We start from the raw sequence: 24433 nt of genomic DNA on the forward strand, positions 1-24433 counted from the left end.
GCTTCAATTCGCCAGGTATTGCCGTAAAGGGAAACTTAGTGGAAACTTTGCACTTTGATGAATTTGCGGAGTAACGCTCGTTCGCCGCAACGAAAATTCGCCTGGTGAAAGGGCATGAAACTTCGTTTGTGCTAGCGAATTGTCGTCTATGCCTTTTACTAAATTGCAGCTTTGGCGAATTCATGCTAGCGACGGCCACTTTGCCCTTTAGTAAATAAGCTTCATGTAAACGGTTTCTTAGCCCAGAATGGCTGTGATAGATGGGTGACATTTTTATGCCTTCCCAGCAATATATTTCAAAACCATTATCTTTCAGGCTTGAAAGTTTCACTCATCATGAAATGCTTTGCATACCGTATGCAGTTAAAATAATAACTTTGTATAACTGGTCTGAAGGTTCACAAAAAATTTCCATCTGGTCTCTCCTTATTTTTATTAACATGTATTTATATAGTGCCATATATTGCGTAGCACTGTAAAGTAACTGTGATTATACAACTACATCACATGAATTACATACATAGAATATATGGAGTAACAAACATCGATCCTATCATCGGAAAACATGTTTTTTTCAAAACGCATCAGTTAATAGTACTACTCCAGCAGAATTCTGCACTGAAATCCACTTCTCAAAAGAGCAAACTGATTTTTTTTATATTCAATTTTGAAATCTGACATGGGGCTAGACATTTTGTCAATTTCCCAGCTGCCCCTGGTCATGTGACTTGTGCCTGCACTTTAGGAGAGAAATGCTTTCTGGCAGGCTGCTGTTTTTCCTTCTCAATGTAACTGAATGTGTCTCAGTGGGACATGGGTTTTTGCTATTGAGTGCTGTTCTTAGATCTACCAGGCAGCTGTTATCTTGTGTTAGGGAGCTGCTATCTGGTTACCTTCCCATTGTTCTTTTGTTTGGCTGCTGGGGGGAAAAGGGAGGGGGTGATACCACTCCAACTTGCAGTACAGCAGTAAAGAGTGATTGAAGTTTATCAGAGCACAAGTCACATGACTTGGGGCAGCTGGGAAATTCACAATATGTCTAGCCCCATGTCAGATTTCAAAATTGAATATAAAAAAATCTGTTTGCTCTTTTGAGAAATGGATTTCAGTGCAGAATTCTGCTGGAGCAGCACTATGAACTGATTCATTTTCAAAAAACATTTTTTTCCCATGACAGTATCCCTTTAAAGAAAAACAAAACATTGCATAGTTAAATAGTTTCCTATAGTTCTGTGCTGACACCTAGTGGTAGACATATTAAAAATCAAGACGTCCATTTTTGCAATGTGGGTACTGGTTTCCAGATAAGGGAACGTTCAGTCACTTGGATCATCATACCTTATGTCTGTTAAAAATCATTTAAACATTGAATTAACTCTATTGAATTGTTCTGCCACCATTATGGATTCATTCAGCATAGTTAGGATTAAGTACAAGACTCTGATTTATTATTACAGTGAAATTATTTTTAAAATATTTTTAAAAATTATTTACTTAAAAGGATATGGCCTTGCTGTAATTTGAAGCCACCTGGATAACAGGTTTCCAGTTAAAGGATCCCATATCTGTACTAACCCTTTGGGAGGATTTTTTTGCAAAGAGATTCAGTCATTGACACAAAACACATGTACATGAAAAACAACCATCCTAAAAGAATTGCTGAAGTCTTTTCTGAGCACTGGATGTTTGCATGACTGTCGCCACAGAGGCATGCACTTTATTCTTATCACATTTATCTGTCTACATTTTGTAGAAAAGCAGGATATTTAATGGTATTTCAACTTTCTCAAGGTCACTTTGAGAAAATGCCTTTCACTGCAATAGGAATTTAAAGAACCAGTGACACTAAAAAAAGTCGATCCTATCGATTGTCAAGCCAGACTTGTAAAATGTTTTGCTCCAAGCTGATTTCCATTGCAGTGTATCTCTCTGCTCAGCCTTAGACTTGCCAGTGGTTTCAACTTATCTTGTTATGACGTGTACCCTAAAGTCTCTGTGTGAGGTGTTGCAATTAAAGGATACGTAAACCTTTAAAATAAGTGAATGTGAAACTGACGAGGGTGCTATTCTAAGAACTTTTGCAATGTACATTGATATTTATTTTTTTAATTCCAAGATATTAAAGGATACATGTACTGTTAATATGAATTAATTTTGTTACAACAGCAAGGAAGTGGACTGCATGGTGGTCAGAATGGTCTGAAAATTAGAAAGGAAGAATGCCCATCTGAAGTTCTTTTGGTTATAAAAGATTTGAGAAAGGTTTTTAATTTTCTCCCTAATGAGAAGAACCTCGATCAGCTCACCTTCCTTCCTGTGCATACATACTAACTGAGGATACAAATAGAGTCCAAGTTCAACTGTAAAACTCTATGTATGGGGCAGATTTACTAAAGAGCGAAGTGGCTAATGCTAGCGACTTTTCACCAGCGTTGCCACCCGCAGGGACATCGGCAATTTACTAACAGGCGCAGACGACAATACACTAGCGAAACAGACCGCTGCTAGTGGTCAATCTCACTCTCACTTTCGCGAGGTGACTTTTTTGCCTTCGCCACCTCAGACCAGGCAAAGTGCTATAAAGCTGCCTCAATCTTCTGTCACATTATATTCTGTGAGCCGAAAATGCATCAAAGTTCAAAAAACTTTGGCGACTTTTCTTTTTTTCAGAGTGATAGCTTGCAAATGTCTCAACAAACTTTTCGTGGGGGACCTTTTTTTTCCCAGACATTTCCTAACATTAGTCATGTGTAGGGCATTATATTAACTCTCTTGTCTTTATTAAGGTTCCCTGGACATGTGTTTTAAAAAGTGGACTTTGTAAGTATTTGCAGCAACATTTAACATAAAAATGTTCATACAACTTTACATTTCCCGCCCAGTGTTCAGCACTCAGGATGAAACTCTGTATATTAGTGGATTGGCATAGTGTGAGCACATTTGCACGTGGCGAAGTGTTGCGATGGGTACGAAACGGATGCTGGCGAAAGCTTCTGATCGATGATCTCTGTTGTGTAATACACACAACAGATATGTTACACTAAAAAGAAACAGAGAATTAGTACAAAGTTCATAACAGTAAACAGTCTGTGTCGGGGCCACAAGAGGTCGCTGATGACTTAATATTTAACAATGAGATTGTTATAATTATTTCAGTTTTTTAAGTGTTGATAGTGGTGAAATTAAACCGATTTCCCCTATAATAATCCACTATAGCTTTACAAGGAACACAGCATTTGTTAATGAGGTAAGAAAGAGCATATTTGTTTTAAAATAATCCACCTGGGCCTGAGTGTATAGCCTGCAAGAAGGATGGAAGGAGAGATGTTAAATGATCATGGTGTAGCCATGTAGGTAAAATAGGGATTCCAGACTACTGGACGTTTTGTTAAAGGTAGGCTACATGGACAACACCGAAAATAAAAAGCACCATTTAGTATATAACTGTAATTTACAACTAATGGACGGCATCTACATTAGATCCTCATTTATCAACATGAGTACAAAGGGATCATAGAGGAAATGATAAGACATAATGGATAGAATTTTGGGTCAGACCAAGGATGTTAAGGAAGAAAAATACAGAATATGCTACTACAGAGGCCATAGATAATTTTAGGATGCAGTCAACCCATAAAAACAGGGGAGTAGCTCTTGGATGGCTTTCCATGTATGAAGAGATTCAGTAAATTCTCCCAACATAAGCAGACCTGAAGCTGACCCATAATCCTTCTATATATAAACAACTGATTATGGAGGCATATGAGAGGAGGAAAGTAACAACTAAGAAGACATACGCACACATATACAGTATACAGTAATTAATAAAGTTCCCGCTATTGTAAAACATAAGGATATTATAAGTTACAGAGGCGTTCCATGACCATATAAAACCATGAGGACAAAGGCCGAGTGCTTTTATACAGGTCATGGAACTCCATCCATTTATGGGTGTATATTCATACAGGAGATGTAAAATTGTGGGGCCCATGCACAGGCCACTCTAATCAACTGCATCACCTATACCCCTCCCTGGAAATGCATTGTAGCTTAAAGGATAAGTAAGCCTTTAAAGGCGGAATATTATGTAAAAAAAATAAGAATGTACCAGTACATTATACACTTTTAGATACAGAAGGAATGGGTTTTAAAATGTTGTGTTTCTAGTTACTTTATTGAAAATTTCTGCAAAAACCCTACTAGTCCCACCTATCTGTTCCACTTCCAGCTGAATTGTCTGGCTGTGCAGGGGAGCCAGTGACACTCAGCACACTGCAGTGTAGGATAGGAACCAATCAGCAGCTAGGCTCTGACCTGATAGGGAATTGAAACATATCTTTGGTAGTGTGACTGCAGGGCTGTGATTGGCTGTCCCCCTCCTACTGTGCTTCTGGCAGGGACCGCTAGGACATGCCCACCCTTCATTTGAAACATGGACCGGGACCAGCGAAAATCTATGGGAAGCTCAAATAAAGGGGCTAATTTTGAAGAGAATATTTATTTACAGCCAAAAGTAAAACCAGCAACATAAAGTTTACTTTATTGCCTACAAAATGTGTTTTTATTTAAGTTATCCTATATGTTTCCTTTAAAATAAGTGCATGTACAATTGATGATAGCCGTATTCTAAGCACTTTTGCAATTTACATTATTTTTTTTATTTCCAAGATATTAAAGAGGTTGTTCACCTTTAAATTAACTTTATGTATGACATAGAGAGTGGTATTCTGAGATAATCTGCAGTTGGTTTTCATTTTTTTTATTTGTGGATTTTAAATTATTTAGCAACTCTCCAGTCCAGTGGCCCAAGCAACCGTGAATTGACTTGCATAAGATACTGGAATATGAATAGGAGAGGACCTGAATAGAAAGATGAGTAAAATAAAGTATCAATAACAGTAAATGTGTAGCCTTACAGAGCATTTGTTTTTTTAGATGGGGTCAGTGACCCCAATTTAAAAGCTGGAAAGGGTCAGTAGAAAAAGGCAACTAATTCTAAAACTATGAAAAAGAAAAAATGAAGGCCAATTGCAAAGTTGCTTAGAATTGGCAATTCTATAACATACAGTATGAAAAGTTAACGTAAAGTTGAAACACCTATTTAAGGGATGCATGTATATGATTGAATTTTGTTAAAACAGCACCACCTGCTGGTCAGTTTCAGACCATCAAGTAGTCAAGGAAGTTGTCAAGAGAAAGAAAGAGGGTTGGTTTGATGTTCTTCTGATTAGAAAAAAAAACATTAGAAACCTCAAATAACCAGAAGAACATCAGACCAGCCCTTTCTTTCTCCTGGCAACTTCCTTGACTACTTCATGGTCAAAACCTGACCAGTGGGTGCCGTTGTAAAAAATGCATTCATATTAACAGTACATGTATCACTTAAAGGGATACTGTCATGGAAAAACATGTTTGTTTGTTTTTCAAAACACATCAGTTAATAGTGCTCCTCCAGTTTTTCAAAAGAGCAAACAGATTTTTTTTTCTATTTAATTTTGAAATCTGACATGGGGATAGACATGTTGTGAGTTTCCCAGGTGCCCTTAGTCATGTGACTTGTGCTCTGATAAACTTCAGTCACTCTTTAGGGTGGTTGTACATGGGGAAATCTAGTCACCTATGATAAATTTTCGCTACTGTGAGCGACTTATTTCCCGAATCACCCAAAGTTTCTGTGTGAGGCAACTTCGGGCGACTTTGGAAAACTAAATCGACACTTATGCCATTCCAACAGCGACCAGCATTCTTGCTGGTGGGAAGGCATTTCGGGGAGATTAGTCGCCGCAGTAGTGAAGATTTTTCGCAGGCAACTAAATCTCCCCGTGTGCCACTACCCTTACTACTGTAGTTGGAGTGATATCACTTTCCTCCCATTCCCCCAGCAGCCCATCAAAAGAACAATGGCAATGTAACTATATAACAGCTCCCTGGTACATACGAGAAAAACACTCAGTAGTAAAAATCCAAGTCCCACTGCAACTCCTTCAGTTACATTGAGTTGGAGAAACAATAGCTTATCAGAAAGCATTTCCATAGTAAAGTGCTGGCTCTTTCTGAAAGCACATGACAAGGCATAATGACCTGAGATGAATGCCTACACACCAATATTACAAGTCAAAGAACTTGTTTATACTTTAAAAAGGAGAACATTTGACGCAATTGATGGAACACATAACATCAACTGGGTACATTTAAAACTCTGTAGTATGTGACTTTGCAGTCAGTTATCTATGAAAAGTTGCATCAGTTTTAAACTTAAGGAGAAGTAAACAGTTTTCAAAAGAGTATTGGCGTGCCCATTGAATGGAGTAATATTCTTTAAGCGCCGTATTTGTGATAATCTTTTACATATTTTAATTTCAAACACAGTTACACAGGTTCAGAGTTATGAATTATTTTGGTATATTTTATGGGCTAATGCCTGTCCACTTCTTTGGATCACCTTTATGAGATCAAACACCAAGCCACTACGAAGGAGGCTAATAACATGCATTAAACACAGACCAATGACTGTGTTTACTATATGTATAGTGGTCATTTTCCATAAGCTTTGGGGGGGGGGGGTTGGTCCTGTAAAGATTTGTCTGTGTGGCCCAGTGACTTCTGGTTATGCCACTTCAAATGGAATAAGGGTTCATGGAAACTTCCAGCTGAACTAATGAGTAAGCCTCAGTACTTATGTGCACAGAACAGAGTATTTTATCCATACATATGTTAGACTGCACCTCTTTGTGAGGGTGCAGCATGATGGTGTACATTTAGCACACTTCAGAAAATGTTTTCACTTCTAAGAAATCACCAGCACGTTGAAGGAGATGTTAGTTAACAGATGTTTATTTTCAAAAAGCAGGTTTTAAAACAGTTTGTAGAAAAACGCCCACAAGTTTTAAGGACTCGGCAGTACACAAAAATCAGCACATATTTTTGAACAAATGACTACAATAAATGGGTAAAAGTCCAGTGTTTTTTTCACCTTAGCAACATGGTGCATTTCAGCTCTATGACAGTCATTCCTACTGTTACCGATCTATCTTAGGGAGTGAGTGTGATGCTTTTCATTTTAACAGCAGTCAAACCAATCATTTCCCACTTGATCCCCACTCTAGTGTCTGTGGAAGTTGATGTATACCTACACATGGTGGAATGTATCTTGATGACAGAAATGAACTTCCCCATTGAGAATTCAGAGCCCTGGATACACTGTACATTCCATCCAGGCAGCTTGTGCTTATACCTGTACATCCTATCCTCCATGAAATCATATCTAATGACAATGAGAGGTTTAAGAGGAATTGCAGCACACCTACATTTTGGTTATCAGCTGGAGGGAGGCTGCAAAGCAAATCAGGTCACTGTCTCAGCAAAGCCTGGAGTACATTAAGCCCCTTTATTTAAATGAAGTTCAGCAATTTCAGATGCAAACCTCTCCGCTCTGGAAACAATCCTCAAGAAATGGTATTAATCACATTCAACATTAATAGCTAATTCAGAAGTGACTGGTTGTTGCCAATTGTCATTAAAATGAACTATGTAATTATAAGGCAATGCTTATAAAAAAAAGCTGTCAGTAGATTTCGCAAAAAAAAGTGGTATGGCTGTGCCGTTTATAGTGGTTTCATTCGTACTTGAATGGGGAGAGCTATTTGGCCATACAGTATTACATTGGCCAAACAGTATTACATTGGCCATACAGTATTACATACAGCATATATTCATATATAGCGCTGGTATTCATACCTACTTATTGAAGGATGAGAAAACACCTTCTTAAGGTTCCCTTATAAGATACATTTGCGCTCATTAGTATGAGGCAGAGAAGGAATGAGCTAAATGTTCCCTTTAAGGTCCAGACAGGCATTCATGAAGTCATTAGCTCTTTGATATAATAATGTATTTCACTACAAAATGTGCAAAATGCATGAAGAGTTGAGTTCTAATAAACTTTACATTCAATTAAGTGAGGATGTGAAGTTCTCTGGGAAAGGGGGATTTTTAGTTTTATGCAGGGACTTACCCACAGGGAGTGCAGATGTCAAAATGGCACCCTTTCCCCATGGGCACATGTAATATTTCAACAGAGAGAACACATGCAAATATTGTGGGATATGGCTGGACAAGAATTCTAAGGAAAGTAAATTTGAGATTTAAAGTTTCAGGGGCTTATGCCTTTTGTTTCTAACTAACATGTTATGTGTGTTTTGACTAGTTACATTTTTTCAGACCCCTTGGGCTAGCAGATCCAATAAAGAGCAGTTCTTTTTATGTATAGTCCTAAGGTCACCTTAAAAAAGAAATAATAACAAAAGCACACTGGATGGCTTACATTTCCACAGTGCTGTTTTAGTGTAAAGGGAAAGTAGTATATCACAAGGTGGTACCTCAGTCTCATATAATACAACCAACAGAAAACTGACAACCATCTGAACAAACAGACAACAAACAGACAGGCTTGCGGGTGAAATACTGTAAAGGTTCTGACATATCCCTTAATTTAAGGGGCTTCATCAAAATTGCAGAATCCCATGGGGTAAACATGTTTGCAAATCAATTTGGTAAAAATGAGTATATTTGTAAAAATGTAATTTTTGTTTCAGGGTTCTGATCAGAGTCAGTCTTTTTTCTTTTCTTTATCTGATTGAAGTATATTTACAGCTGCAAGAAATCTGGTATGATAAAGCTGTCCCATTCACTCTCAGCACTAGATTCAATAAGTGCAATTCCAGACATGCTCAGTGAAGTCGAGTCCAAATGACATCTTCAGGTAAGATCACCTCCAGCTTGAAACAGTATTTAGACAGTAGATATCCTTAATGAAAAGGTCTCTTATGGCACTGGGCCTTGCATAAGAAATGGTTTGTTGAGGAATTCTTTCTTCTCTTAGCAGTGCAGGTCAGACACGAAGCAATTCTACTGGTTCCTCAGATCCACAGTAGACTTCCCTTACAGAATGCATACTTCCCACAACTGTGTCAGTTTCCCCTCTGTGAAAGGGTTCAGTATAACATGCTGCTGGTCGTACTGATTTCCTCCTGAAAGCAAAAACACAGCAAATGAGATTAGCTTTAATGATGATCCACATGCAGTACAGTAAGTGCTAGCTCAACGTCAATTAATCATATACTTTGCCATTACACATAAATATTCACATGTCAGATTGCAAGCTCTACAGAGCAGGGCTCTCTTTGCCTCTTGTATTGTTTATTGGTTGTATTTTCTGTGTAATTTGTATGGAATGATTTATTGTACAGCCCTGCAGAATATGTTGGCACTTTATAAATATATTTTAGTAATAATTATAATGAAAATAATATTGTAATTCCTGGGGATGTTCAGCTCATTAACTTATGGCAATAAAAGTCCATCGATTTTATTTTTATGCGGATATCCAAGATTAAGGCCAAGCAGCAAACTTGCCTATCAATTTATTAAGAACATATAAGGAAAACTGAAGCTAAACAAGTAGGGTAGAAATGTTTTACATTATGTTTGGGCTTCTATGCCAGCCCAAGGCAACCACAGCCCTTTAGCAGTAAAGATACAGTATGTGTCCCCACAGTTGCCCCTGTATCTCCCCATTTTTTCTGCTGATTCACTGCACATGCTCTGTGCTGCTCTCAGTTACCTTAGGGAAAATATACTGTATATATAGAATAATAAATGTCACAATATAAGGCTCATTAATAATTCACCTTTTAAGTGCCTCAGATAGTAGAATCTATGGTCTGCAGCTCTTCAGGCTTACACAAAAGGACAGACAGACATTGGCTCAGCTGCTGCCATATTTGTTATGAGGCTGAGAGAAGCAGATCTGCACCGTGGCTTATCTCCACTGATTAGAGTAAGATCTGCTTGTATACACATAGCGGAGGTCACCCCAAATATATGAAAGCAGGCTACTCCACCTCCACTCTGCTGTGTGACTGTATGCAAGTGGAGACGGGGCATGGAACAGATCAGTTTCTCTCAGCCTCAAAAAGAAAAATGCAGGATGAGAGCAGCAGAGCTAGCACTCACTCTGCCCTTGGCCTAAGGCCAGGAAAGTGATAATGAATCGACATATCACCAAAGCAGATAGATGTGTCATTTAGTCTGAATGTGTTTGATTGCTTGAGCACTGGAGCATATGTATTGTTAATGTGATCAAATGCAGATTCTAGTGTGGTCAATAAATTGTTACATCTAAGATGCTCAGTATTATTTTACCAGTGATAAAGCTCAGTAACAATTACCGTTTATTAATAAATTTGCCCCTTATATTTAAGCTTCTAAATTTGCTGTATTTGCTGTATTTTGATGATTTCCTTAACTAGCTAGTCATTTCAGGTACTGGAGTGAATTACAACTCCCAAAAGACATTGTGAGACTACACAAAATTTATGCAGCCAGGCTGTTTTGGAAGGGTGTATCGCTCAGCTGTTTTTCCCATCTTGCTCGCATGGCTTCCCAGTCTTGCTCCAATCAAAAGTTTTCCTGCAGAAGCCAGAGGAGTGTTTGCTGAAGTGTGCTGTCCTATTGGCATATGTAAAATGAAGGTATTACAGTGCATGTGGGTTGGGGAGGCACATTTAGACCCCCCCTATATCACCCCCCCCCCCCGGTGTTTCTTCTCGCAAATACACTGTGCAAAAGATTAATTTGTTAAAAAAAAAACACACACAATATACTCAAAAGTCTTGTTTCTATGGGGTGGAAGTATGTCAAGGCAACACAAAAATAAAGTGATTCCAAACCTAGTGAGCCTGGAACCAATACCAGGGCAAAATTACTTTAACTGTGAATATTTGGTTGCCAAATTACTTAGTGAAAAGGAGATAAAAAGGACACAGGTCCATCAAACATAACCTTCTGTCCATGCGAAACTGGCCAAACTTCTAGCTTGAAGAATGTAAAAATAACACAGGGACAGTCATCTTCAATTTCAGACAGAGGAGGGAATCAGAACAAGTCTCTTGATTAACTTTCTAATAAGAATTAATTTCAGCAACTCTGGATTTTCTCATTTGCTAAGAGGTCATCTGTCCCTTTCTTGGAGTTCTCTAATGTATCTACCAGTACAACTTTAGGGAGAGAATTTTATAACTTCACAGCTCTCACGGTAAAACTATTCTCTGTACACAATCTCTTTTGTTCTCTTTCTATAAAGTAGTATCACCACTTAGACCATAAGGTCTTATCTTACAATCAAACATTAATGTAGCAAAGCCTTGGCACTAACACCACTGGCTAGTTTCCTAATAATTACTTCAGTTCAATGACTTCAATGAGTTTGACATCATAAAATTATGCAGATTACTGCTCATAATGCCATTACCCAGGACATAATCTTGAATGTGAACATTAACAAGCCTTTAATTATATTGGCAATCACAGATGTCAAAGGCTTGTCAAACAACATGTGTAAGAGCCCTAAGTAATGTTAATATGAACAAGACTATAGGAACTGAGAGAATACACGCATAACAAGTCTAATGCAAGTCAATGGAGATGGTTTTGGGGTACTTAAAAACACTGTGCTTTATGCATCTACATTCCACCCATGTGCCACTGAAACTGAAATAAACTCTGTATAGTAGTTTTATGTCTTTTTTCATTGTCATCAGGGTGCCTCCCATCTTAAAACAAACTTTAGCTAGAAGTTGTATCTTATATTACAAGAGGATGGGTGGTGTTTAGTTGTTTGCTGTTCTGTTCTTCCTCTCTAACCTGAAATTGAAAAAGCTGTCTGACTGCCAAGTTCAGCAATTAGAATTAGGCTAGATTTTTTATTATTTCTTCTTCACTTCATCGATCATTCTGCTATTCAAACCACTGTCGAGTTGTTGGAGCCAGCAGCAACCAGATAAGAGTGTAAAGTGGTGGTTCACCTTTAGTAAGTTATACAATGGCTAATTTAAAGCAACTTTTCAATTGCTTTTCATTTTTTCTTTTTAAATAGTTTTTGAATAATTCGCCTTCTTCTTCGGACTCTTTCCAACTTTCAAATAAAGTCACAGACCCACCAAAAAACAAATGCTCTGTAATGCTACAAATGTATTGATATTGCTACTTTCTTTTATTTTTTTATATCATTATTTTATTATTGAATGTATAATTGTATCATTTATTTTATTGTTGTTGCTACTCCTTTTTCTATGTACGCCCTCCTTATTCATATTCTCTAGTGTCTTATTCGAATCAATGTTTGGTTGCTAGGGTCATTTATACCCTATATTGAAACAGATTGCTGAAATTGCAAATTGGAGAATAGAAAATAATAGCATAATAGAAAATGATGTAACTCAAAAACCACAAATAATAAAAAATGAAAAACCATTGCAAATTATTTTGATGCAAAATTCTCTATATAATACAGGTATGGGACCTGTTATCCAGAATGCTCGGGACCTGGGGTTTTCCGGATAACGGATCTTTCCGTAATTTGGGTCTTCATGCCTTACGTCTACTAGAAATTCATTTAAACATTAAATAAACCCAATAGGCTGGTTTTGCTTCCAATAAGGATAATTATATTTTAGTTGGGATCAAGTACAAGCTACTGTTTCATTATTACAGAGAAAAAAGAAATAATTTTTAAAAATTTGGATTATTTGGATAAAATGGAGTCTATGGGAGACAGCCATTCGGTATTTCGGAGCTTTCTGGATATCGGGTTTCCGGATAAGGGATCTTTTACCTGTACTACAAATTAATTCAAAGGTGAATAACTCCTTTAATTACTTAACTGTAAACAATAGCATTAAATAGTTACAAAACAAATAAATATTGGCAGATCAAAAAATTGTTCTAAGCAAAATCCCCATTAATTAGCAACATTTAAGGGTTAAACTTGATGAGCATGTGTATTTTTCCCTATGTTACTAGTATAATCTTAATTAAGAGCCATTACAAAAATTGAATAGGAGGCCTTCTTCTAGTACAGGGACACCTTTTGTAGTGAAACACAAAGACTTTACTGACTGGACTATCTTTCACAACTAAGGGCCAGAAATGCTAATAATAGTACCATCAGTTTCACACACATTGGGTTTTTGGTAAAAATCACATGCAGTTCTTTTTAAATATCTCCCTAAAATCACATGTATTAGAGACTCATGAACTACTTATGTTCAATGCATAACCTTAAAAATAAGGCTATCCCCAAAAACAAAGTTTTACAATTGACTGTGTATGGAAAGGGTACTTTGTGCAGTATTATATTTACAGTCAGAAGGTGGCAGGATAACACTGCCAGCTCTCCCATACCTAATTTAATCAGGTTTGCATCAGCCATTTCTTATTTTAGATGTGGAGGACAACATTTTACCATTGCTAGATACTTGTTCATCTAATTATTAGATTTGTGTCATTGCTTCCATTTATTTTCTTGTGCCCTTCCACTTTGCAGTCCAATAATCATTACATTTTAATCTCTCATTGAAAATGATCTGATCTTTACCTCTAACCCAGGGATCCCCAACCTTTTGGACCTGTGAGCAACATTCAGAAGTAAAAGTATTTGGGGAGCAACACTAGCTATGAAAAATGTTCTTGGGGTGCCAAATAAGCCAAATAAGTGCCGTGATTGGCCATTTGGTATCCCCATGTGGATTGCCAACCTACATTGAGGCTCTGTTTGGCAGTACACCTGGTATTTATACAACCAAAACTTGCCTCCAAGCCTGGAATTAAAAAATAAGCTCCTGCTTTGAGGCCACTGGGAGCAACATCCATGGGGTTGGAGAGCAACATGTTGCTCACGAGCTACTGGTTGGGGACCACTGCTCTAACCCCTGCATATTAGTTTAAAAATGAGATAGCACTACCAGAACGTAAGAAATATTATGGGATATGTATGTACTTATTCTCTGCCTGTGACCACACGGGTTTCCTTCCAAACTGGAATAACAACAAGCAGGTAAACTGGCTCCGGATTAAATTGACACGTGTGTGTGTTTGTGCATCTGTGTGAGAATTAAACTGTAAAGTCCACTAGGCCAGGGACTGTGAATAAACATGCTTTGTGCTGCAAAAATATGCTTTACATGTTTTATAAATTAAAGTAGAATAATCACAAAACACAATTAACAGCAGACCTGGCTTCCTTAAATAGCCTAAAAATAGCATTATACCATTATCTACATACTTAATATCACAACAAACAATGTAATGCCACAGACGTGCCATCTGATATTAACATTCACAGCCTTTTGTCATGTTTTCAGTTTCTTTTGCTTCCCATTAAAATGTTTACACTGTGTATATCTAGACAGGCATCTTGTCCTACCCACACATTGCAAAGCCCGGAAGCATTAAACTCTCTACAGAACAGATAAAAGCTGTGACTCATGGTACAATGCCACTACAAGAACAAACAGGTTTCTGACAGTATTATTTTGCAATAGTTTAAGACAAGACAGATGGCATTTTTATTTGAATTACTACACAGCTGCATCTACTGCACTTTTCGTTACTCTGCACTGAAAGGAATACATTGATATTTACTTATTTCATGTTCAATGACTTTTAGTACTCATTTATGAACACTAGCCATTATTACAAATTATATTAGTGGAACAGACCAGGTAGGCACAGTAATCTGCTGCAAAAATGCCTTTTATTCGACACTACGAGGCAGATTTACATAGGGTTGAATATCGAGGGTTAACCCTCGATATTCAACTGCCGAAGGTAAATCCTTCGACTCTGAATATCGAAGTCGAAGGATTTACCGCAATTAGTTCGATCAAACGAAAAATGGTTCGATCCAACGATTAAATCCTTTGAATCGAACGATTCGAAGGATTTTAATCCATCGATCGAAAGATTTTTCTACGACCAAAAAAAGCTTAGAAAGCCTATGGGGTTCGGTAGGTTTTAGGTGGTGAAGTAGGAGATCAAATTTTTTTTTAAAGAGACAGACTATCGAATGGTCGAACGATTTTTAGTTCGAATCGTTCGATCCGAAATCGTAGTCGAAGGTCGAAGTAGCCAATCCAATGGTCGAAGTAGCCAAAAAAATCATTCGAAATTCAACGTTTTTTTTATTCTATTCCTTCACTCGAACTAAGTAATTGTGCCCCTACATGTTTCGAGCCAAATTGCCCTTTGTCAAGTGTAAAAGGGCAATTTGGCTCGTAACATGTAGTGTCGAATAAAAGGCATTTTTGCAGCAAATTACTGCGTCTACCTGGTCTGTTCCACTAATATAATTTGTACTGAATACTAGTGCCTTGGACTAGGTACAGGGACAGACCCTAAGGGGTTAAAAAGCTACGGGAGAAACACCCCATCCAGTGGAAACAAGGAAATTACTAGCCAAATTATGCTTGTTCTCGTCTACTGGAATTGAAAGTTAAATCTATACATACTAAAGGAGTATTTCTATATATTTTTTTAATCGTTTGCCTTCAAATTTAGTTTTTTTAAAGTCTGCAACAAAAATACTGTCATCATTCTCATTAGTGCTTCAAAACAAATATTGAAATCATTCAAAAACCACAAAAGTAAAATTAATTGCAAATTGTCCACTGTCTAAAATACACTAATAGGCAGATTTATCAAAATATGAGATTACAGCTCACTATATGAACTCACCCACCTTCTATTCATCGATTCTAAATAATCCCATAGGAAAGACTAGAAAGTGGTGATTTCTGTGGTGAGCTCTAATTAGGCATGTTCTTTTGGGCCCTCTTTTTGGGCCTAACAAGAATTATGATAAAACCTCTTGAGATTCAATCGTTACAGATGAATCAGGTTGGTTTCTGACCATTAGGGGCATATTTATTATGCTGTGTAAAAACTGTGTAAAAAGCTGTGTAAAATAAATGGAGAATTTTCCTAAGGTGTGTGTAATTGGGAACGTCAGCTTTGCCGCAATTATTTAACATTGCTTCTGGTGGAAGTCGTTCTGGGAAAAAACAAATGAAAATGTTCCGCTAGTTTTTACGCCGCTTTATTACATGGCGAAGCCTGGCAATGTGTGTTGCATTATCCGGCTGTTTTTTACATAGCATAATAAATATGCACCTAAGTTATGTGCCAAGAACCTCTGATAATTTGGTCTCTATTTGTCTTGGCTCAATATATCACAATCCATGTGCCTTCTACTGATATTATCCCTATTTCCTCTAACTGATCATATACAATTTAACTTGTACTGAAAAAACTTGCCTCTGCTTTATGACCTACTGTCATGTCAGAAGCAGGATGTAACATGCAATGAAGGACAGTAAAAGTCTAAGCCTCCTCCTTGCTTAAACATGTCATGTATTGTAAACTGATGCTCATTAAAGCCTTATTTTTCAGCTGTTTTACACAAACCCCTTTCTTCTGCTCATTATTATGATCTTTGTGCTACCCTATTCTGCACATTGCTGATTTTATAAGAATGATGAATATATAATTGTTTACAAAACTACTAGATACAACCAAACATGTACAGATAAAGCAATGTCCGTACATACAGTAAATTATCAACTAATGGCAGTAAACAATATCTGTGAGGACAAGACACTACAAGTCCTATATCACAATTTCTCAATATTTTAATTCACTTTCCCATGTAATTAATATTCATTTTACCTTTGATATCCAATACAAGGTTTGGCTTTGAGCGGGTGTATATCCTGCCATCAGAGCTGATATTCCAGTGCATGCTTGCTCCTGTCTGTTCCAGAGTCAGACCAAGTTTGCTGCCAGCACTAATCAGGTTGCCGGTTGTTGCAAAGGTACAGTCTTCAGCAATCTATTTGTAGAACCAAAAAGAATAAATACAGTGTATTGTCAGGACATTGGCATAACATTAAGATTAGATTAACATTTTGTCTCAATAGCCAAAGTAAATGTAATGGGTGAGCATTTATGACCATTAATAAAACAGAGCATAAAAGCTACTGTGCTTGCATCAAAAATTCAGTACAAGAAGTTGTTTCACACTTAAGTAAGCACACAAGCATAAAACAAACTGTGAGCCAAAACATATTTTCTGAAGACATATGGGAGCTTGTAATGCTGATGTTGCACAAGATTTTTGGGTGAAATCTGAAAAAGAGTAGGTGCCTGCATAGAGTTGCAATGACTGTAAGGAAATTTTTGATTTCTTGGATTTTGCAATTCTGCAATTTTGTAAATAACCAACCTTTCATGCTAACACAAAGAAGCAAAGATTGACAACATTCCACATGAAAATGTGGTGCAATATCTATTACAACTGGAGACCTCAGGAAAAAAACTGGTACACTCTCAAGACCCTTCAAAATATGTTACAGCAGGGTAAAGCCTTCTGACTGAATGCTCCCACAATACTACATCACTAGGAGGAGTCCTAGGGGAGCATCATGTATGCTTGCATCTCACAGTTAGTCGCAGACAAAAACCAGAAAATCTGCTTTCAGAAATGTCAACCCCTCCCCATGATTTTTAATCTGTTGATTAAATGATGATTATTTTAAGATGAATACAACAGGTCATACAGCTAAAATTGCATTATGGTTGAATGGGTTTATCACTGTTGCCTCGCAGTGCTGGGGTTGTACAACCCATTCCTGTGTGGGTTTTCTCTGGGTACTCCTGTTTTCACCTGATATTCTGGTTTACAAGCTCAGAAAAAAAGTGACCATAATATGTGTGTCTGTGGAGTATATGCACCACTGCAGACAGGATTTATGTGTATAATCTCTGTAAAGTACTGCAGAAAATACTATATAAAGAATAAGAATAAAAACACAGGCCTTACTCGACAACGAATGACTCCTTCATGATAAACCCAGATCTGATCTTCAGCTTCTGTGTCTTCCATAACTTGTATCCTCAAGAGCTTTATGTCACTTAAATTTCCATTTGTAGAGAGAAACATTCCACTTTCCTTATTCCGAAGCTTGAAGTAAAGGCTTTTCTATTGGAATATATATGATTAATGTTCTACTTAATGGACCGAAAGGTATCATTCTTTTAAATAAATGCTTTTTGTTTCTAAATGTAACTACAGTCAAGATAAATTCACTTCCTCACTAATTTTTCCAGGATCACCCGTGCATGTGATTCAGTTCACCTCTTTTAAATTATAGTGCTATCTGAACACTTCTATATTTCCTGCTGGTCAGCACTGTGATACTTAAAGGAGATTTCAAACTTGTTTCCTCTTTTTTGTATTTCACAAATGGAAACATTTAGAGAATAAAGTATAATGATATGCTTTTGTGTGTGTGTGAGTGTATATCCAGTACTGCATGTCACAGTTGTACTGAATAATGGCTTACGGACCTAAAAGTGCATTAAAAATCTATATTTTCTACACTCAAATGCCCAGTAAGGATGTAATAGCATTTACAAGAAGACAGAATGTGGGCAGGTATTAGCATAAATTGAACATGACCTGACATTACTGGGGTTCTAGCTCAAATTTCTAGTTAAATGCAAATCCTCAAAAAAATGTTAGAAGTTAATAAACCTTTACTGGCAATTCTGTACTGCCAAGGATTTTGAGAATAGTATGTGCCAATAGACAGGGGCCATGATGTCACTTTGAAAGGTGATCTGAGATTACTGCAGTTTGTTATATACAGTGCCCTTACCAGACAAAAGAGTACAGCATGCAAACCATTAACTGCACAAAACTGAGTTGATGTATTTTAATAAAATATTAACTTGTACTTTGCATATCATATCCATGAAGAAATATTCACCTATATCCCACTGCACCCATCTACTTGAATTTGTAGCATATGACCTATGTCATACAAATTCTTGCAGCATATTGCTTGGGAATACTGAGGGACAAATCTTCCATCAAACATGAGGGCATCTCCCATTCAAGTAAAGTGTGCAAGGAAGAATATTTTGATCTCTGCTGTTCTTAAGAGCATTCAAAACATCCTTTGTATGGTGGACCCTAATGTAAAAATGTACATAAGATCTGCACATGTGATCTGTTTATACCAACCTGTTGAAGTGGGCGTAAAGATCCTATCATATTCCATTCACTAAAGGTACGCCAATCGTCAATCTTGCTAGGTGAAAGAATTATCTGACGACCTCTGTAGTTGCTATACTCATAAAGAACCCATCTGAAAAATATGGTATAGCTCAGAATTAACAAGGCCACTCATCAAAAAAGGTCACCAGTATACATAAACCACTTTCCAGCATAGTATAAATACAGTCTAAATTTATATAGGCCCATGCAGGTGGCCATGTCAATGGTCTGAAAGAGCTTGTTTGCTTTTTTTGACAGTTTGCTTGTAAAAGCATACAATCACTTGAAGAACACTTTCAGGCGATTCCATGAAAACTGAATGGGGTGATTCTGAAATAATTCAAAATGCCCAAAACTGCCCCATGTGCCATAGACCCTAGGCTTCTTGTTCAGTGCAATAGCAAGTGGGACAATTTTGGCTCTTGCTTGCTATATTGTTTAGTCTGTTAAACAAGTATCACAAAAATGTCCTCCATTGACCTGTATGGCAATCGCCTGAAAGTCATCACTATGTTCTCTGAAAACAATGTTTTTCATTGTATTTCACTGTATTCAGATGAGTGTAAGGACAATAGTTTATATCTATACAGGTATGGGACCTGTTATCTGGAAACTCATTATCCAGAAAGCTCTGAATTACGGAAAGGCCGTCTCCATAGATTCTATTTTATCCAAATTGCAAACATTTTTTACTTTTCACTGTAATAATGAAACTGTATCTTGTAATTGATCCAAACTAAGAAATAATTAATCCTTATTGGAAGCAAAACCAGCCTGTTGGGTTTATTTAAAGGGGTGGTTCACCTTTAAAGTAACTTTTATTATGTTATAGAACTGCCAATTCTAATCAACCTTTCAATTGGTTTTCATTATTTATTTTGTATAGTTTTATAGTTATTTGTTTTTATCTTCTGACTCTTTGCAGCTTTTAAATGGCAGCCGCTGACTCCCTTCTAAAAAACAAATGCTCTGTAAGGCTACAAATGTAATGTTATTGTTACTTTTTATTACTGATTCTTCTATTCAGGCCCTCTCCTATTCCAGTGTCTTATTTAAATTAATGCATGGTTGCTAGGGTAATTTGGACCCTAGTTACCAGATTGCTTAAGATGCAAATTGAAGAGCTGCTTAATAAAAAGCTAAATAACTCAAAAACCTTCAATAATAAAAAAAGGAAAACAAATTGCAAATTGTCTCAGAATATCACTCTCTACATCATACTAAAAGTTATCTTAAAGGTGAACAACCCCTTTAATATTTACATGATTTTATAGTAGAATTAAGGCATGACTATCCAAATTCTGGAAAGATCCATTATATAGAAAACTCCAGGTCCTGAGCATTCTGGAAAACAGGTCCCATACCTGTATTTGTACCTTGAAAAAGATCCCAGTTTGGGATCAAAGTCTTGATCTATAAAGCTGGCACTCTGATTCTGCTCGGAATCAAGGTTTAGGATATAGTTTAACACAATATTTTTAATGCTAATTTTCGATACAATTTATTAGAAACCATTAAACAAATTACCCCAGCAGAACCACTTAACAGTGGAAAGCAACATTAACCCAGCACCACCAACAAACAAGAACCAGATTTGAGATTTGACAGGGGCATAGAAAACACAAATGTTTCCATCTTTTATGCTAAATAATGTGGACTATCAAGACAATAGTGGAAGTCCTACCACATGGCTATATCAGATAAAGTTGGATCTAGGAATAGAACCTACTGGGCCCTTCTGGTGTTTCTTACTTTACAGCCTGCACAACTAAAAACCAAAATATTCAAACATATAATATGCAATAATGAAGTTATTACTTACATGCCTCCAAGGACTTCAGCAGACAGAAAATCTGGTGAGTAGCCCATGGCCTGAAGATTTGTTGTTTCTGTGCTTAGTTTAACTTTTCTTCCTTGGAAGTTTTGTTTTCCATAAAGAATAATGCTTGGTTCTGAAAACTCCTGTTGAAGTTGGAAATGTTAAAGCAAGTACTAACATAAGAAAAAGTCATTTTTATTTTAGTCTGATGTTAAAGTCCCAAAATATTGCCAATAACTTAAAATGTCTTTTGGCCACTCAAAACGAAATACTTTTAATACCCTAAAATGCTTACTACTGTCCCCAATTAGCATTTGTAGTGTTTTTAATTAATATTGGAGTCATTTTGTGTGTGCCTCAGTGCAAACTCTGTGTTGTCATATATGCATCAGTGCAGGCTAGATAACATCACATGAAGGAGATTTGCCATGAATTGTCCCAAAGATACTGGCAATGCTTTTTGCGAAGGTTTTATTTCCTTGTGTAAGGAGCAAGGGGCTGGAGGTGAAATTTGGGTGTAGATATGATTTGCTGTTTTAGATATCTCTGTACCTATAAGAGAGTGACTTATAACAACCTTTGCATATATTTGTAAACATGTTATTGTCTTGGGTGACTTAAAACCTGCCAAGTTTTTATTTTTTTTCCAAAAATTGGAGAGAATTCAGAGAGATGCAACTAAAGTAGTAAAGAAAATAGAAGATTTAGACTATGAAGGTAGACTGTCATGGTTGGTTGGAGTTGTTTTCTCTGGAAAAAAACCCATTATAAACTCTGTAGTTTATCTTTACATACCCCACCTAATATAATACCATTGCATATAAACCTATTTTTAAATACAGGTTTAAATAAATCACAAGAATATACTGAAAGACTTTAAGTGCAAATGGTATTTACAGATGACAGCTTGCTATTTAAAATGTATTTAAAAGGTGTGTTGCAGGTGTTGCTTGATTACACACACACCTCTTTAGACTGCTCACTTCTTATTTCAGATTTAACTGTAATGTTGATTAAAGAAGTGTTTTTTTAAAACCTTTTTTCTTGGATACATATAAACTTTACAAATGCAGAAGGTGCTTATTAAAATTGTAGTATAAATAAGGCCATTAATATTATATAAATATATAAATAATCTTCCATAACCTATAAACATAGCCTGCAAATAAATTCTATTATTAACAAGGGCATGCAGCCATTATGTAAAAAATGATTATTATGGATTTTGGGAATATAAAATCTAAATATATGTAACTATATTGATATACATACGTTTATATGTATGTAAATATATGTAACTTTCCTGAAATAATTTTTTTCACTATACAACAATTATACAACATGAGTTCTAAAAAAAAAAATCAAGCTGATAGCAATCCCTCTCGTCCCAAGTTTGATGCTAAATTAATTTCCCCCCAAGTCTTTTTCATGCAAGACTCTTGGATTCTTATCATTTTAATTTAGTAAAACTGCAGTGATTAAGCCTGAGCAATTTTCATTCAATTGTGGTTAAATTGCAGCTATCATTATTTATGAGTGATGATTGTTTTGCTTCTCCAAAAGCCTACAAGTGATGTCAAGCGACAACTAACAAGTGATAAATGCTGCGATCAAACAGGTCTCTCTGTGCCACTGCCCTAAAGGTGACAGGTAACAGCCAGACTAGTGTTTGATTTAAATGAGATTTCATCTGGCACCATGCAAAAAACACATTCACAAGTAAATGTCCTTTATCCTTAAATAACCTTATTTTAACATTTTCTGTGCATTGCATACCTAAGGATGAAGACCAAAGGGATATAAGTGAAAATGCTTACATAGTTTATAATTTGCAAAGAGCGTATAGCTGTCTCCTGTTGGCATCCCATTGCGCATAAACTGGGATAGTTGCCTTCTTCTAATACCCAGAGATTTCCTGAAAAATCTTCCTTGTCATAGGCAACCCATCTAGTTGGAAAAAAAACATGAATACATTTTTTTTTTAAATATTTTACATAGATGTTGTCCACATAAACAGAACCTAGAAAAAGAATCAATAAAAAATATCTCCTTGTAGTTCAATGTATTAAATTTAACATACATGGATAGTAAAGAATGACTTTTATACATATGAATTGGAGCTGCCAAAATGCGACCTCTAAATATGTATTCTTAATAAATTTAAATCTACAGAGAGGCTACTTACAGCGACCACCTATTTATATACATACAGCAATCAAAGTCTATAGATGTCCTAAGCACAGCCAACTTTTCACTATACTACTACACTAGGGAAACTGGTGGGTCTTGACATCAAAGGAAACAAGGTCACAATTATGTGTTTCGTATCTCCACAGACACTTAATTATAGACTGTGGAGATATGAAATGTGTCAGGCTACTGTTTTTTACACGTCTGTGTGGAGGATTGGTCCTTTGAGTGTTGGGTCTTGACAGCCTAAGGGCAATGGCCAACGGGGAGATTTCCTCTGGAGGCAACTTCGGCAATTTAGCGATAAGTTGGGCATACCACCAGCAATTGCAATTATTTGCAATCGAGAGACATTTCCTGGAGATGTGTTGCCCGCAGTCGCTCATAAAAAATTGTGGGCGACAAATCTCTCCATCGGCCACTGCCCTTATATAAGCCATGGGCATCAACAGATGCCAAATTTATTTAATTAACTTTGTTTCATATAAATATGCTTTCACGTTTTGTTCATACGATCACAATCAAAACAAATCAGCAGCCCACTGTAGCCTTTGTTAGGCTTTCAGATAAGGAGCAGCTCATTATTTAGAAGGCTTCTCGGTGGACTGCTAGTGTTTTTATCTGTGCTGGTACAAACATAAAGTAGAATGTGAATTAACTTTAATTTCAGATTTTGCACTGTTTAGTGCAATAACTAACAAAAACCATCAGGGCCAGATTTACATTGTAGGAGCCCTTAGGTCCGGTGCCATTTGTCTCCCCGTACATTCGTGCACATGTGCAAACTTTCATTATTGGGTCCGGAGCATGGGGGATTGGCACATGGGAAATTTTAATAACTATTGTATTGCCTGTGCATTCCCAGTTTCTGAACCAATGTGGCTGTGGTTGGGCAGCATGCCGCCCCCTAAAATCCTGCCACCCTAGGTCTGGGCATTTGTGGCCTTTCCACAAATCCGGCCCTGAAAATCATAGGTATGTTGGAAAAGGGGAGTAAATTGCCACTTTTAAACTTTGCAAAGGTCTTTTTGATTATAGGTTGATTATAGATGTTCCCACCTTAAAATTGGGACTCAATCATCAAAAACAAAAACGGGTTCTCAAAATCTTATGAAATGACCCAGGAATAGCATTATAAACTAAAAACTACTGAAGCAAAAATCAGGTGTTAAATTTAAATAAAAAAAGAAACTATGCTTACCGGCCTGAAAATATCTTGCAAGACTTTGCTATGAACAAATCCTCAATACTATTTGCATCCCCTTCAAACATATGAGTGCTGCCTTTAAAGTCTGGCTCTGAAAACAGTTGAACCTTAAAGAAAGAAGAAAAATTGTTTGCAAAAAATAAATAAATAGTTTTCCATTCTGCCCATTCAGCACATCTTTTATATCTATCTGGAAAGTAGGATTCCAGTTGTGGACCTCATGAAACAAAACATTTTATGGAAAACCATTAACATCCCTTCA

At 36.7% G+C, this 24433-nt stretch overlaps 1 protein-coding gene across 5 annotated transcripts in view; it reads right to left on the reverse strand.

The window, feature by feature from the left end:
* Positions 1–6818: 6818 nt before the first annotated feature.
* Positions 6819–24433, reverse strand: part of crybg1.L (crystallin beta-gamma domain containing 1 L homeolog) — a 141934-nt gene continuing 124319 nt past the window's right edge. For all 5 annotated transcript variants that reach the window (XM_018263346.2, XM_018263347.2, XM_018263348.2 and 2 more), the window contains 7 exons: positions 24166–24278; positions 22592–22721; positions 20778–20917; positions 18923–19046; positions 17717–17875; positions 16564–16726; positions 6819–9029 (listed from right to left, as the gene is read on the reverse strand). In XM_018263346.2, the coding sequence (XP_018118835.1) occupies positions 8941–9029; positions 16564–16726; positions 17717–17875; positions 18923–19046; positions 20778–20917; positions 22592–22721; positions 24166–24278 (918 nt within the window). In that variant the 3' untranslated portion in view covers positions 6819–8940. The remainder of the gene's footprint in view (positions 9030–16563; positions 16727–17716; positions 17876–18922; positions 19047–20777; positions 20918–22591; positions 22722–24165; positions 24279–24433) is intronic.

Source organism: Xenopus laevis, chromosome 5L, assembly GCF_017654675.1.
Source record: "Xenopus laevis strain J_2021 chromosome 5L, Xenopus_laevis_v10.1, whole genome shotgun sequence".
Taxonomy (NCBI): Eukaryota; Metazoa; Chordata; class Amphibia; order Anura; family Pipidae; genus Xenopus; species Xenopus laevis.